This window comes from Prionailurus viverrinus, chromosome B2, assembly GCF_022837055.1.
Source record: "Prionailurus viverrinus isolate Anna chromosome B2, UM_Priviv_1.0, whole genome shotgun sequence".
Taxonomy (NCBI): Eukaryota; Metazoa; Chordata; class Mammalia; order Carnivora; family Felidae; genus Prionailurus; species Prionailurus viverrinus.
The window spans coordinates 117070610-117087867 of NC_062565.1; the positions used below are offsets into that span (position 1 = coordinate 117070610).

Sequence of the window (17258 nt, forward strand, 5' to 3'; positions counted from 1 at the left end):
TATTTCAACCCAATACTTGATCCGTGCAAGTCACAAAGTGATAAGTGGTTCTCTCAGTCACAACACTTAGAGGAAACACTAAATCTTAATTTATGTATGGGATATTGTACTTGTAAACACTTCATCATCTTATTATGATGTTTAGCAAATCTGTTTATGGGGTGTTTATATTTTTAAGTGTCCCCAAATGGATCTAAGTAAGTGTTTGTAGAAAATACATGAAATGGGGGGGGGGGGGGTAAGTGGGAAATAACCTGTTGGTTGTATTTTAAAATTTGATGTGTGGCACAAAAACAGACACACAGACCAATGAAATAGAATAGAAACCCCAGAACTAGACCCACAAACGTATGGCCAACTCATCTTTGACAAAGCAGGAAAGAACATCCAATGGAAAAAAGACAGCCTCTTTAACAAATGGTGCTGGGAGAACTGGACAGCAACATGCAGAAGGTTGAAACTAGACCACTTTCTCACACCATTCACAAAAATAAACTCAAAATGGATAAAGGACCTGAATGTGAGACAGGAAACCATCAAAACCTTAGAGGAGAAAGCAGGAAAAGACCTCTCTGACCTCAGCCGTAGCAATCTCTTACTCGACACATCCCCAAAGGCAAGGGAATTAAAAGCAAAAGTGAATTACTGGGACCTTATGAAGATAAAAAGCTTCTGCACAGCAAAGGAAACAACCAACAAAACTAAAAGGCAACCAACGGAATGGGAAAAGATATTCGCAAATGACATATCGGACAAAGGGCTAGTATCCAAAATCTATAAAGAGCTCACCAAACTCCACACCCGAAAAACAAATAACCCAGTGAAGAAATGGGCAGAAAACATGAATAGACACTTCTCTAAAGAAGACATCCGGATGGCCAACAGGCACATGAAAAGATGCTCAACGTCGCTCCTTATCAGGGAAATACAAATCAAAACCACACTCAGGTATCACCTCACGCCAGTCAGAGTGGCCAAAATGAACAAATCAGGAGACTATAGATGCTGGAGAGGATGTGGAGAAACGGGAACCCTCTTGCACTGTTGGTGGGAATGCAAATTGGTGCAGCCGCTCTGGAAAGCAGTATGGAGGTTCCTCAGAAAATTAAAAATAGACCTACCCTATGACCCAGCAATAGCACTGCTAGGAATTTATCCAAGGGATACAGGAGTACTGATGCATAGGGCCACTTGTACCCCAATGTTCATAGCAGCACTCTCAACAAAAGCCAAATTATGGAAAGAGCCTAAATGTCCATCAACTGATGAATGGATAAAGAAATTGTGGTTTATATACACAATGGAATATTACGTGGCAATGAGAAAAAAATGAAATATGGCCTTTTGTAGCAACGTGGATGGAACTGGAGAGTGTGATGCTAAGTGAAATAAGCCATACAGAGAAAGACAGATACCATATGGTTTCACTCTTATGTGGATCCTGAGAAACTTAACAGGAACCCATGGGGGAGGGGAAGGAAAAAAAAAAAAAGAGGTTAGAATGGGAGAGAGCCAAAGCATAAGAGACTGTTAAAAGCTGAGAACAAACTGAGGGTTGATGGGGGGTGGGAGGGAGGGGAGGGTGGGTGATGGGTATTGAGGAGGGCACCTTTTGGGATGAGCACTGGGTGTTGTATGGAAACCAATTTGTCAATAAATTTCATAAAAAAAAAGTTGAAAAAAAAATTAAAAAAAAATTTGATGTGTTTTCTTCTGCACCTCTTGTTATATAAGAATCATTAATTGTCTGGTTTTCAGTTACAGCCAAAAACATTCTTACCTGATCGAACCTGCATAATTCCATTTGCTTTGAATCATAAGAGAGTATAGAGAAAGTACAATTGGGCTTACTTTGTTACACAAGAGACCTCATGCTGAAATAGGTTGGTGTTATTCAAGTGATTAAACCACTAATTTTATAGAAACTCATATAAGTTCATACTTAATTTCTCAAGCAGTTGGGTGACTGGACTCCAAGGACACTGATTGGTCAGTTGTTGTTTCACTGAGAGAGTATCTCTGAGGGGGCGGCCAGAAGATTCTGTCCTTGGTTCGGTCGCTTTGTAGTTTTCACCCCTACTTTGGATACTTATGAAATTCTGATGATACAAAATACAAAGGAGTGCAACATTATCAGGTTGGAAGTGGCCATGTCTAAAGGATAACAAATCAGAAGGAGAAGATGAAACTAGTGGGGGCAGGGAAGAGGAGAAGAGGTGGGGGAAGAGGGGAGAAGGAAGAAAAAAGGAGGAGATGGATAAAAGGAAGGAAAGAGGCAGAGCAGGTGGAGAGGAAGAAAAGAAGGGAAGAATGGAAGCAGGCATGCAAGAAAATCCTGAAGATTTTCCTCTTTGTATCTCCTGGACTACATAATGTAGCCTCTTGCCTTCCAGCCCAGTGTTTCCAGAATGTATTGTTTCTGTTTGATGCTCACAACTCCTACTTCTTTTTCTCTGTGTTAAGGTGATGTAACTTTAAGACCTCCTCTGTAAATTCTGCCTGTTCTCTAATTCAGCATCCCCTTAGACCTGTTCTATTCTATCAAACTTGGAAGGAAGAGAAACATGTTCTTATCTCAATGTTATAAATGTACCAAAAAGCATGACAAAACATGAAGTTCTGTTTCTATGTTAATATAGAGCTCCATGAATAGATACATCAGTAAACACTTCTGTGAGAGGGATACTTTTTCACAGTTTAAGGCATTGGAGCTTCAAAATCTAGAAAGATGAACCAATCGCCATGTTTGTGATGCTAAACTGAAATTAACATATATGTTTCATTTATCCTGCTCCATATTACACTTTTCTTCATTTGATTTTAGTACATCCCTCCTGAAATATTTGCTCTGGTAAGCAAAAGTCAATATTAGATTTTACACCCATTTAGTGGAAGAAGAGAGACGATGTTCTGACATCAGACAACCAAATATTCCAGGCTTGTTTTATGAAAGAACTTCCCCCCGAGTGTATTGTCCCCCATAGATCATCCACCCTTCACCTTTCAATTCATTTTTCTTGAGATTGGGAGAGGGGGAGGCTAGAACACAGGTAGCCTAATACTAAATACTGTTGTAAAGCTTGGTTTTATGAATTACCTTTAGCCTTTTCCACTCATGAGGGAGAACTTTCCTGCCTCATTAAATCTTTAATGCAATGTGCTGCATGCACAGTACATTATTATGTGTGACATTAGGTTATATATTGCATAGTAACTGTAATGTTACTTGCAAACAAGCTGTTTCTTTCCCCTGAAGGTAGAATTAAAACAGGAACTCATGGGAAACAGCTACTTGTGTTGCTCTTTTCTTAATGGGGTGAATTTGAAGATCAGGAAGGGCTTAGACCTGAACCAGGAATGAATGGGCCCTGTTTCTTTTCCTTGCTTCTCGATTTGATATCTGAATCTTTCCGAAGAGAATTTTGCTTAATAGATATGAAGAAAGGTAAAAAAACAAACAAACAAACAACAATAACAAAAAAAACTAGGTCTTTGGGGACCCTGATGAAATGAACTGTTCCCATTAAATTCGCTTTCTCTTTGTATTGAAAAGGAATACAACTTTCATCTCTGCTAAATATAGTCTAATCTACCCAGCAAATGTAAGAATTGCCTCAATGTGAACTGGAATTGAACTTAATTCTTCCTGTGGAAAACCATACTTCTCTGGCCAATAGAATAGTGACAGTTTTGTTTGTCAATAGCCAGAGAAAGTGAAATGTGCTGGAAGTACTTTTAGTGCCCTGCAAAATTACAGTAACCAGTGTTGTCCCCAAAATGGATGAGTTTGAAAGTCTCAAAGATAAAATTAATAAATTGAGTCTACATAGCCCCAAATTGTGGAAAATTAAAGCTATGCACAGTACGTGTAACTTACCAATGTCATGGGAGGTATTGTTAGAATGCATTCTTCAGTGTTAATGGATGAGATGGTCTATGCAGAGCTCTACCTGTTCTAAAGTCCGTTAGCTCTCTTCTCTGTTGTGGTTGCCACTGAGTCTTCGGGAATATCACTAAAAAAAAAACCCTTTTCCCTCTTCAGTCTTCTGACCAGTGGGACACTAGCCAAGCAAAGAAAGAAAAGCAGATTTGAATAGTCAGAGAGCTGTAGGAGTGAGAATTTCAGCAGCAAAATGAGTTGAAGCAAATCTAAGTAGCAGAATGGGTAGATATAAACAGAGGCTAAATCTGAAATTCCCAAACTTCTTCAATTTGTGGTATTCTGAATGTCTTTGTATTTTTTTTTCACAGTGTCTCCTAGACCAACTGAAACATGCCACAGTAGTTACGGCCCAACAGCTTCATAAATATTTACATTTTAACAATTTAGCAACCATTGAAAAAGATAAGGCACGTAAGTTCAGGCCATATAATAATCTCTTTTTTTTTTTTCATAACCACAATGACTTACTAGAGGAGATTTGTGTGCCTGTAATGACACAACTGTTCAAACCTAGAAACAGAGTGCACACGGCTACCTTTAATTCCTGTTTCACATTGATTTTTGTGCAATAAGTGGTTATCATAGCACACACTGAAAACTTTGCTTACCAAAGACATGACATTGCTGAAAGTGCAAGGACCCAAAAAACACAGTTCAACATTTTGAGAACATCTCTGAAAGGAATATGACATTAATGTTAAAACTGTGGAGTACCTCAAGCTAGTTGTTTGCCTGGCGTCTAACAAATACACAGTGTTGCTTGTGTTTCCTTTAAATGTTTACAGTATCCTACGGTGCCTTTGTGAGTTTACTGCAGGGCCCTGGAGCGCCTGTGCAGAGTTTGTGAAAAGGGCGCTAAATAGATCCTAGACTTATTGAAACTGCGTAGAAACTCAAATGATATTATAGATCCCAGGGCCACTGTAGGCTCTTCATGACAGAGGCAACAACAGAAGTAACAGTTGATAAAATCCGCCCCCCCCCCCCTCCCCGCCAAAAAAATGACTGAAGTCAGGGAATTGAATTCAAATGCTTGGTGAGGACCTAGTAAGGGTGATGCAGCAATGAAAATGGAAAGCTAGGAAAAGCATTTCAAGAGAATAAGATTGAGACTAATTTGATATAAATAATACAGTGAAAACAATATGTGCGACACCTACAGTTTCTCATTTGAAACAGAGAAATAAAGCAACTGACCTGACCCAATCATGGGAGTGGGGAAAACAATCAAGTGTGTTTCCTGGGAAGATCCAGATAATGAGATTAACTGGGAATGTTGAGTGTTTGAGACATTATTAAACAATCAGTACAGGGGTGCCTGGGTGGCTCAGTCAGTTGAGTGCCCTACTTCGGCTCAGGTCATGATCTCGCAGTCCGTGGGTTCAAGCCCCACGTCGGACTCTGTGCTGACAGCTCAGAGCCTGGAGCCTGTTTCAGATTCTGTGTCTCCCTCTCTCTGACCCTCCCCCGTTCATGCTCTGTCTCTCTCTGTCTCAAAAATAAATAAACGTTAAAAAAAAGTTAAAAAAAAAAAAAAAGAACAATCAGTACAGGACTCCGATAGGCAGAATTGTATCCCTCCCCCCAAATTCTAATGATGAAGTCCTAATCCCCAGAATCTTAGGATGTGACACTATTTGGAGAAAGGATTTTTAAAGCAATAATTAAGTTAAAGTGAGGGAATTAGGGTGGGCCCAATCCAGTATGACCGGAGTCCTTATAAGAAGAATAGTGTGTTCTGACAAACACAGAAGGAAGGACCAGGTGAGGACACAGGGTGAGGGTGGCCATCTACAAGCCAAGATGAGAGGCTGCAGAGGAAACCAGTTCTTCCTACACCTTGATCTGATTTCTGTTGTTTAAGCACCAGTCTTTGGTATTTTGTTATGGCATCCTGAGCTAACTAATACATGGCTACAGCACACGGTGGAAGATACAGATGAGGAACCAGGCACAAACATAATTAAATCCATGAGAGAGGAATGGGGAGACAATAAGAAAGGGTAACCAAAGGGAATAAAAATTTTGCAGACATCCATACACACAGTATAGAATAAGAAAGAAAAATGTTTCTACAAATGAGATAGTGGTATGACCAAGGCAGAGGAAGGAGTGTTATGAAAGTTTGGTACAACAGGAGACAAAGGAGTCGAGAATTTTAAGAACTATTACATGCTACATACAGATTTAACAATAAAACTGAACAGAAGCAGAAGGTCCATTGCCAGGTAGAGTTCATAAATGAACTTTCGAGAACACTTTTTTTTTAATGTTTATTCATTTATGAGAGACAGAGACACAGAGCATGAGCAGGGGAAGGGCAGAGAGAAGGGGAGATATGGAATCTGAAGCAGCTCCAGGCTCTGAGCTGTCGGCATAGAACCCGACACAGGGCTCAAATCCACAAACCCTGAGACCATGACCTGAGCCGAAGTCGGCGGCTTAACCAACTGGGCTACCCAGGTGCCCCTCAAGAAACATTTTTTTAAAATTTTTTTTCTTTAATGATTATTTATTTTTGAGGCAGAGAGGGACAGAGCATGAATGAGGGAGGGTCAGAGAGAGAGGGAGACACAGAATCTGAAGCAGGCTCCAGGCTCTGAGATGTCAGCGCACAGCCCAACGCGGGGGTCGAACTCACAAACGGCGAGATCATGACCTGAACCGAAGTCGGTCACTCAACCGACTGAGTCACCCAGGTACCCCTCAAGAAACATTTTTAGTGGAGTACCAAGGGTTAAGACAGGATGCAATAGATAAAATAAGAAAGGCTGGATGGGTAAGAATAAAGAAAATGCATGTAATGTCCTGTATCTGAGAGTTCGGCAGTGAAAGTAATAACCATACATAATGGCTAGAGGAGACAGTAAAGTCAGCTGATGATTGGCAGTCCAGTGCACATTGGATTTGACGGAGAGCGTGGAGACTGGGATACTTAAGGGAATATAGGACAGTGGGGATGCAAGGACTTGAAAGAGACACATAAAAGCCATTTGGGATATGGAGCGACAGGTAGAAGAAGAGGCAGAGACTTCTTCATCCAAAGCTATAGGAAAGGACAGTTTGTACTCTGAATATTGCTACAGGTTTTTCCCAAAAAATGAGATCCCTCAGAAAAGAAGATGCTGTCTTATAATTGACTCATCACAGAGACTTTCATATGCTGGTATGTACTTGTCAGGAAAGACACATTAGCTGGCAACATCAGGAAATGCTTGGGTTTATTGCTTATGAAGAGATAATGGAGGTCAAGGAAAAATAGAGGGAAAGGAATTTAACAGAGATTAAGTGATTATTCCTAAGAATATGACCTCTAAACTGTGGGATGGTACCTTAAATAATCCTTTTTCAAAATTACTCAAAGTACTTGACTAAGTACCAACACAGAAATGGCCATAAATATACACCTTTACAGTGAGTGAAAAAGATAGTGATTCTAATATTCTAGAAATGGGTACTTGATTTGGAGGAAAAAAACAAATCTGGTAACTCAACATACACCTTTTTAAAATGGTCTGTTTTTCACATAACTTAGGTAGAAGTAAAATGGATTCACTCATGAAAATTGTTAGTGGATTCAAAAATTAGTTCTAATAATACTGACGTATAGGTATTGAAGATCCATGAAAAGAGTTGGGGACAGTTGCTTTATGAAATGTGAGTGAAGGGCAAATTTTCATTTTTATTACTATAATAGTAATGATAAGCCCTCAGAAGAATATGTTGAATTAATTTCACTCCTTCATTCATGTTTTATATATGATCACTGACCTGCAGAAGAGCCCTTTCTTTTTCTATATTTGTTTCTTGTTTGTTTTCTCCATTTCCACCCTCATTTGTCTCTCAAAGTGTTTTACATGCTAGATGATTTCATAATTATTATGAGTAGGTGTGGAAATGGCATAAACAAATGAAATATTATAACAAATCAAACATTTTTCTATTTTATCTCAAGTCTGAAAAGCTTCGATATTCAAATTGCACTCACTTGACTCTTTTTATTAGCAAAATAGGCATTAGCTTTATCTCTGAGGTCCACACATTTGTATAATTTTTAAATTAAGAAACTATGAATTAAAATGGAGTGTTTTTCTTTTTTTTTTTAGAGAAACATATTCCAAAGAAAATAAAAACACATAGTCCAAATTTTACATGATCAAAATATAACTGGAAGCTCAAAAGTTTTGCAACATTATAGATCTATATCCTTGTGTTTTCCCCAAACTCCATCCCTGCGTCCTGCTAAATATTTTTATTAATGTAGAAAATTAGTTCACTCTTCTTGGAAATATATAAAGCCTTCTTTCCTGCTGCCTTTCTGGACTCTTCTATTGCAAGGTGATATTTTGGATGCTTATCTTAATAGAACCAAAAACCTTTTACATTGATCTACCCTTTGTTACTCACAATGATGCCAAGCGCTATAGTCCAGGCAGATATTTATTATTTTATATATCAGAAGACATTAGAGTAGGGCTATTTCTCAGGGGAACAGGGGAATAAAAGTTTTCTGAATTCTAGTTCCTTGTAGAGCTCCATGTAATGAGCTCTTAGAAGACATTGCGGAGCTGCAAGTTGAAAACCCTATTTCATCAGCCATGGAGAGCTATGTGCCATTCCCCATGGAACGACTCTGCAAGGAATCCGGGCTCCTCCTCCTCCATCCAGTGCATCGCCCAGAATTGCTTTGTGGTCAGGGTCTGCAGTAAGAGGCCACGGAGAGCTGATGGCTGTGAAGCTGGGTCTCTGTTTGTCAGCACGGAGGAAACAGCAGAATACAAATCATCAGCTTTGTTTTATGAATGTCTTTATTTACAATGCCGGAGTGGAATTTTTAAAAAGGGACTGCCGTATTTGCATTGAATCTGTCACTCAAACCCCAATGTTGATTCCTGTCCTATAAATGATCTTGCTTTCCTATTTTTTTTTTCCTTTCTACAAGGTTACTGTCAATGTCAGAAGATGTAAACCTCAAACATCCATTAACACAGGGCTTGACGTGCATATTGGAAGGAAGGAGGTTTATTTAATGAAAAGGAATAATAGCATTCATCCCAACTAAGCATATTTGATTGCACAGGGAAAAGTGTATCTTCTTTGGGAGTTTTGGTTGAATTGTATCATAATATAAAATTTGCCACTATTCCTTTATTTTTCTTTGACCGACATTTCCCAGCTTAGCTTATAGTTTATGTAACGTCGCTGTCAAATGGAGTGATGTCTTTGTTCAAAGCGTTCAGACCAACAGAAAGTGAGTGACCCTCAGGGATGGGTAGAAATCTCCCAATTTTGACAAAGATCCTTTTCTGCTTGGGAATTGTAAAGCTCAAGCTATAGACGAGGAAAATGACAGGAGGGGCTGTGTTTGGTTTCACAGAACTTAACCTATTTCAGCAAGCCTGCAATCCTGGGGAAAATAATACATGAATTTATATTTATGTCAGGCTTGCTGTTGATGGGTAAGGTTCGTATAAAGGTTACTGCTAAAGAAATGTCTATCATTCTCACCCTGCACTCTTGTGATTTCTGTTTCTTCCAAATCCTACCCTCTAGAACAATAAAATGATTTTAAAATAATAAGTAAAATATGATTTAACAGCCCATCTCCTGTCTTGTAATGATTACACATCTCTTCTCTTATAGCTTACAGCAGTTGGAGGACAGTTGACATTTACCATCTCATATGACTTTGAGGAAGAGGAAGAAGATACAGAACACGTTCTCCAGATTATGGTTATCTTAGAGGTAAAGTACGGAGTGGATCACTTATGTTCAACTGTTTTACATTCTTAGATTATTCCTTACCTGATTGGCTTGAGATTAATTTAATATACAACTATAGAAAATACCATATCTTGGGAAACGTTCTTATGCCAGCCTTATGTTTCACACTAAGATATATCTAAAAGACTGAACATATTCGTTAGGTTGCAATGATAAAGAAGACCTTTAGACCAGACCTGGAATTTAAATTAAAAGTATAACGACCATGTACCCAAGAATATAAGAGTGATCAAGTGTTTATGCAAATGATGATTTACACTGTTTAATTTTTTCCATCTCCCCTTTCTTCCAAGTAGATTTTATTGTCTACTTCTTTGTTGATATTAGGCCGACACAAATGAAAAGGGAAGCTTGTTTATTTAGTGTAGTTAAATCTTGACTTCCAAACTCCTCATTTAAGTAGGAAAGATATAGGAGAAATTACTTTCAGGATTTGGAGGGCCATAGGCAATTCTACAATGTGGGAAGCCTAAAGATATCTTAGAGGCCCTCCCCCACCCTTTCTCATACTGTTCCTTTCACATAATGCATACCCTTCCTCCAACTCTCACATAGCCTCAGAGCACACACTTGCATGTACATTTGTGGTTCCAGTGGGTTGATGTTGATTTAGCACCAGGCTTTGTTGTTCTTCTTCTTGAACCTTTCATGCATCTGAATCAATGACAAAATTCTTCCCCTAAAATAAGTATTTCCAGTATTAGAGGAAGTGATCTGGATGATATATATTATTAAATATATATGCATGTGTGTGTATCTATAAAACTAGAAGTATGTCTTGGAATTCCTTTGAGATAAAAGGGGTTCTTTAAACGTAAAATGTGAAGTTCTGTATTATTAATATAAATGAACTCAGTAAAGAAGGATAACCTTAAGGTCAGTCAATACATTCCCTATTATGATGCCATTATCTTACTGTGAATGCTAGACTGCAGGACTTTTCTTGTTTGTTTCTGTTTGTTTTCCCATATAGAAAAGTCCTTTAAAACCATAGCTTAATACAAAACACTGTTGTAACTTTTCTTCCCTATTTTTCTATACAACCTACATTCACCATAAACTAATATATTTGAATTATGCCAATTATTATGCACTTGCATTAAATAGGTATTTGTAATCACATGGCATGCATGAGTTGCCAAGTATCTATTATTTAGTTAATAGTGGAAACGAGGTTATGTATAACAAAGCTTATGCTTAGCAATGCATCTGGTTAAGGCTAATATTTAAATTGCCTTCTCTTCCTCTCGTATATACCAGAAATATACTAAACGGCAAGGAAAGCCAACCTGGAATTAAAAATCTGAGGATAATTCACAAAGTGGCAAATCCAAATATGGATACTTTTTACCCTTTTATACCTTCTTTTCACACTTTCATCCTTTTTCCCCCCCTTTAGGGAAGTGACTTGAGGATCAGCACAGTCCAAGACGAGGTGTATCTGCAACCATATGAAGAACATATCCATTCATTGTCACTTAAAGAAGAATTGTTTACCATACATGGCACAAATTTCCCTGTCAGTAGAAGAGAGTTTATGACAGTGCTCGCGAATGTAAAGAGAGTCCTCATACAAATCACCTACAGCCTTGGGATGGATGCCACCTTCAGGTAAACTCAAGAACTGCATCTCCCAGTGTTCACACACTTCTTTGGAGCAAGCACGCGTTAGGTAGAACAGTGACTTTAAAGATATGCAGGTTTTCTGCAAATAGTAGTTAAGAATCAAGCGCTAGTTTTCTGAAAAGCGTTTCTATTAAAACTTTAAAATTTAAACACCCAAAAAAATGTGTCTTAGCCCTTTTCTAGTATCGATGATTCCTTCACAATTCAGCTAGAACATGTGATAAAAAAGGATCCATATTCTGAAAAACTCTATACTGGAGAATAAAGTCTCATTTATGACGACTCAGACACTGGGAAACTAAAGAGGTATAATTCCAGGGTATCCATATTCAGAAAGTGGTTTGTAAACTGTTTTCTTCCATTAATTAATTAACCAGTTTCTAACTTAATAGCATGTGGTTTGTAATAAGAAACCTAAGCACCTTCATTGAAATAATCACAAGTCTCTTCATAGAAGACTATAAGGTTGTGTGTTGTAGAGGAAAGAGCATAAGCTTGGAGCCAAACTAACTAGGAATTCAGTGAGTTCAACTGCTTATTTTATGTGTGACTTTGGCAAGTGATTGGTCCTTGTGGAAACTTGCTTTCTTCAAGTGTGAAGTGGAGATTATAGTGTCTACTTTTCAGGGGTCATTGTGAAAATTATATGTGGCAATTATGCAAAGTGCCTGTTACATAGAATTAGTTGTTTTCCTTTCTTTTTCTTTAAAGAGGGAATTTTTCTTTTTAGTGTTTTATTTATTTTTGAGAGGGAGGAGGGGCAGAGAGAGAGGGAGACACAGAAACCCAAGTAGGCTCCATGCTCTGAGCTGTCAGCACAGAGCCTGACAAGGGGCTCGAACTCACGAGCCATGAGATCATGACCTGAGCTGAAGTTGGACGCTTAGCTGACTGAGCCACCCAGGTGCCCCTAAAGACAGAACTTGTGACTGGAATCAAACCTGCTCATATCTGACTGATTATAAGCTTTCCATTTTAAAAACAGTGATGTGTTTGTCCAAGAAAATTCAAACTTCAGCTATGTCTGAATGAGCTTTCTCCCCACCCCCCCTTTCCCTTTTATGCCCTAATAATAAGCACAAGGTAGCATGGTAACTTTCCCCTAATTGAGATTAAGTTAGATGAAGAAATATGACCCAAAACTTGACTATGTGACATACTCAGAATCAAAGCATTGTCTCCAGTACTGGTTTATCTACAAGAGGTGGGGTTTTTTTTGTTTGTTTGTTGTTGTTGTTGTTGCTGTCTTGTTTTTAATGCTGATGCTCCTCCACCCCCATCATTTGCTTGTGCAGCCTAGTTTGTCTTTCACTTGTACCATTTCAACTAAGTGTAATCATCATTACCGTCTCCCAAAGGGGGACGCTACAGATTCATAAACAGAACCATTGTCAAACAGCGTACCTCTTTTGCATAGGCAATTCTGTTAGGAGCTGGGTTAAAATGCCATGAAGATGTGAAGCAGCACTTAGGAATTAATTATCTTTTCTCCCGTTTAGTAAATAGAGATTGTCATGATGTTTAAACAGTACAGAGAGATGAGTCCTCTGGCTTTCGATATGAATGACAACCAAATTGACAAAAAGTGGCTAGGGGGTTTATTTATTTTTGTCAGCATTGCTTCTCAGACTAGTTAATCCAAAGGCATTTCCCCCTGATTTATGTCAGATAAGTTCAGTGTCTATCCGTCAAAATCATCAGTTTCGTTTGAAGCCTTCTGAACTTTTCCCGTGTACGAGTGACGTGTTCACAGAGCAAGGTTATGTGAACCGACACAGGAGCTAATCCAAGTAGGTGGCTGCCTTCTGCAGCCTACATTCCCTAAAGCACTATGGTTCAAGAAGGAAAAGGCAATGGCAGATCTGAAACTCCTACCCCCTTCAGGTAAGCAGAAAGTCAGCCTAAATCCTGACTCACTGAACTTGTTTTATCGTATTTATTTCTGATCTACCAGTGGATTGAGTCACATTTGTAAAACATCACTTGAATCGATTTCAGCTTGTCTTACACAGTACGCTTCTGACTTGGTATCCGGTTTGTGTGTAAGCACAAGTAAACGGAGGCTGTCTCAACAAAAATTCGTGTTTAGGTGTATTTAAGTAAGATTTACTTACGTGGTGGTTCTCAGCATGTGCACTTCATGGACTTGGCTTCCTCCAGCTCTGTGGTGAGATGGAGAGGAATAGTTGAAGGAGAACTAGCCTGCGGGTCAGGATTTTGACTTCTGTTTTCAATTCAGCTATTTAATAGTTGTAAACATAAGTGTAGCTTTGACCTCTCTGAATTTCAATCACCCTGTCTGTGAAATACAGAGAAGGACAATTGCCTTGCCAGCTTCAAAAGGTCACCGTGAGAATAGAATTAGAGGGCTGCAAAAGCATTTTGCTAATGGCAAATAGGCAGAGAAATCGGAAGCATTTCTATCCAACCTCGGTCACTGCAAGCAATAACATTTTCTACCAAGTACTATTAAGACTTTGGAGACCATCTAGGATAAAGCACATAGTGATAATTCCAAAATTGTGACAGTGTTTGCTGTCATTCTTTTCCAGAATGATGAGATGTTAATGCAATAAAATTCATTGATTTCTTTCTCATTTGCCCACATTGGTAAGATGAATATAAAAATAGAAAAATTTCAGCCTTCTTTTAGAAATGTAAGAGAAATCAACTTAACCAAATCATACATCTTTCTCCTTTAAATTCCCCAAACCCTAGTTTTAGTAGCACTCTTGATATTTAATTCAAGCAAGGAGTCTATTCAGCTCTTCTTAAACGTTTATTCAGCATAAAACTCTGCAAAAAATTGTTTTATTTTACCTTGTAGCAGACGTTAGTATCTTTCATCAATCTCTGATCTCATCCTTTTTTATTTTATTTTATTTATTTTATTTTATTTTATTTATTTTATTTTAAATTATTTTTAAAATCCTTATTGAAGTTAGTTGACATATATTATTATTAGTTTCACTGTAAAACATAGTAATTTGACAATTATATACATAACAAAATGCTGACCTCAATATGTGTATCATCTCTCATCATACAGCTGTCACAATATTAATGAGCATATTTCTGATGCTGTACTTTCATCCCCATGACTAATTTATTTTGTAACTGGAAGTTTGTACCTCTTAATTCCCTTCACTTGTTTTGCCTATCCCCTGGTCACCTCCACTCTGGGAATCACCTATTTGTCCTCTATATTTATGAGCCAGTTTCTATCTTTGCTGTTGTTTATTTGTTTGTCCATTTGCTTTGTGTTACAGATTCCACGTATAAGTGAAGTTATTTGGTATTTATCGTTCTCTGTCTGACTTATTTCACTTAGCATAATACCCTCTAGGTTCTTCCATGTTATCACAAATGGCAAGATCTCATTCTTTTTTATGGCTGAGTAGTATTCCATTGTCTATATATACCATATCTTTTTTATTCATTCATCTATTGTTAGACACTAGGCTGTTTGCCTGTGTTGGCTGTTGTAAATAATGCTGCAATAAACATAGGGGTGCGTATATCTTTTTGAATTAGTGTTTTTATTTTCTTTGGGAAAATACCTAGATCCAAACTTCCCCTTTTGTAATATTACATTTCCCTAACCTTTGACAATAGATGTGGTCATATGACTTGGTTTAGCCAGTAAAATGTGAATAGAAGTGATTATAATTCCCCTACATGCATGCACATGCTCTCTCACACACACACACACACACACACACACACACACACACACACACACACAAAGCACCGAAATGCCAGCATGAGACTTTCTGGAGCTTATTCACCTACAAGAAGATACAAATAGCCTGAAACATTGCCCTGAACAGTCACCCAGACCTGTGAAGGATTTTTACATGAGTAAACATTTTGTTGTCTGTTAAGCCACTAAGAATTTGAGCCCTCATCATGACTTTATCCTGATACACCCCATGTGTCTTTATTGCTTAAAAAGGAACACAGAATCATTTCAAGGCAAGACATGTTCATATGACTTTTTTGAGTAAATGTGTGTTGGGGGGGATGTATCAAAAATATTACATAGAATTTATGTAATAATCTAGTAAAACCCTTATAAATAAAGGAGTATATTGATGATTATAGTAACATTGTTGATAGATGCATACCATGCATCTATCTTTGGAAATTAATGGTACAGATAACCATATTTTGAAGAAATTATACTGAAAAGGCCTGTAAAACTTAAAAGACTTATGCAACTCACTAGGCATTGGGCTCTTCATAAGAGGTTTAAACCCACATATGTTTCCTCCACATTATCTTTGACTACCTGCCAAATAAATTCTGTAAATATTGGATTCATTCAGTCTGCCAGCATTTATTGCCTTTCATGTATACCTTTCTAAGTCTCAGTTTCCTCTTCTGCGAAATGGCAGAAACACTATCTAAATTTTAAGATTGAATGCTATGTGAGAAAATGATGTACCAAAAACATTAGCCATGCTATCTAGCAATATGTTGGGGGGCAGTGTAGGGTAACAAGATGATCGTTGATTTGGGAGTCATGCTTGGGTTTGAATCTGTGCTGCACTGTTTGCGAACTGTATTATATTGGACACAGCACTTCTCTGAGTCATAGGTTCTTCATTTGTAAATGTAGACAATAACATGATTACCCATTGTGTTCACTCAGAGTTAAATGAGATGTCTGTCAAGCCCCCATTACAGTACACAGAAGATAGCAGACACTTAGTAAGTAGTAATTATTATGATGTGGTAGTTCTAGGCTAAGCAAAAAGAATGCGATAATGGATAAATGATCATTGAATTAAAAAAGACATAGTCGAGGATGGAAGGCAGACACAAACATTTACGGTAGTGTAATAAATAATGCATTAGAAATGTGCACAGTACATACTGGTAGGTCTAAGAAGGAAGAGATAAATGATCCTATTAGCATTTAATATAATGTTTATGAATGGCTGAAATAGTATCCGATTCTTTCAGTTATTTCCCTTACTTGATGGGGGATTAAAAAGCGATTGATGAAAACATCTACTTCTTTTTCAGATGAACCACTCAGACATTGCCTGGGCCACTAAATGATTCTTTGCCTTTTTAGGAGTGGAATAAAAGGTATCTCAGTCCCCCCTAACATGGTGGGACTTCCACAAGGTAGAGACTGCAGGAAGTTCTGAGTTTTGACAGAACGAAATAGAACAAAGCAACTGAATAGCAATAAACTCTTCATCTATGGTGGCTGATCCAAAGTAACATTGGTTTAAGTAGAATTAAGTGGATGCTTTCAATAGAAAAAAAAAGATGTATAGAAAAAATAATTATATAAAAGTTTTATGATCAAAGTTCTTATTGTTTCTAAGGATAATTTATGCGTTATTGTTATTATTTTAGTAAAGCTTAACCTATCTAACTCTGGTAGAAATATAATGAAACAAAGTATTGAGGACAATCTTTAAGTCCGTACCAGGACAATGTTTCTCATATGATTCTAATATTTTCAATACTACCTTACACAATTATGTCTTTTCTCTTCATCATCTTATCTGTATTTCCAACTCACAAAAATAAGAGGAAATAGCCAGCTAAAACATGTGATTTAGTTGACAAATCTTTGATAGTTCATGCACTTCTAAAATTTAGTACTTTATTACCACTACCTTTACATATTTAAAAGAATGCAGCCTCGTATCAAGAAAAGAAAATGTCCATATTGAAGGGAAAAAAAAAACTGCAGCCTTCTTTATGAGTAATACTTAAAACCGTTAAACACATTAAAATCCCATTTACCAACAGCAGAACCTGATGAACATTGGGTCTGCTCAGTGAATGCTAATGGGGAATATTGCTGGGAAAGATTTTTGAATGTTGAAATTTCTTACAGCTCAAAATGGTTACACAGATTAAGGAAAGGAACATCTGTTGT

General features: G+C 37.6%; 1 protein-coding gene across 3 annotated transcripts in view; it reads left to right on the forward strand.

Annotated features, from left to right (window-relative positions):
• Nucleotides 1–17258, forward strand: part of LAMA2 (laminin subunit alpha 2) — a 614868-nt gene that overhangs the window by 328182 nt on the left and 269428 nt on the right. For all 3 annotated transcript variants that reach the window (XM_047859508.1, XM_047859510.1, XM_047859509.1), the window contains exons 13-14: nucleotides 9587–9688; nucleotides 11127–11338. In XM_047859508.1, the coding sequence (XP_047715464.1) occupies nucleotides 9587–9688; nucleotides 11127–11338 (314 nt within the window). The remainder of the gene's footprint in view (nucleotides 1–9586; nucleotides 9689–11126; nucleotides 11339–17258) is intronic.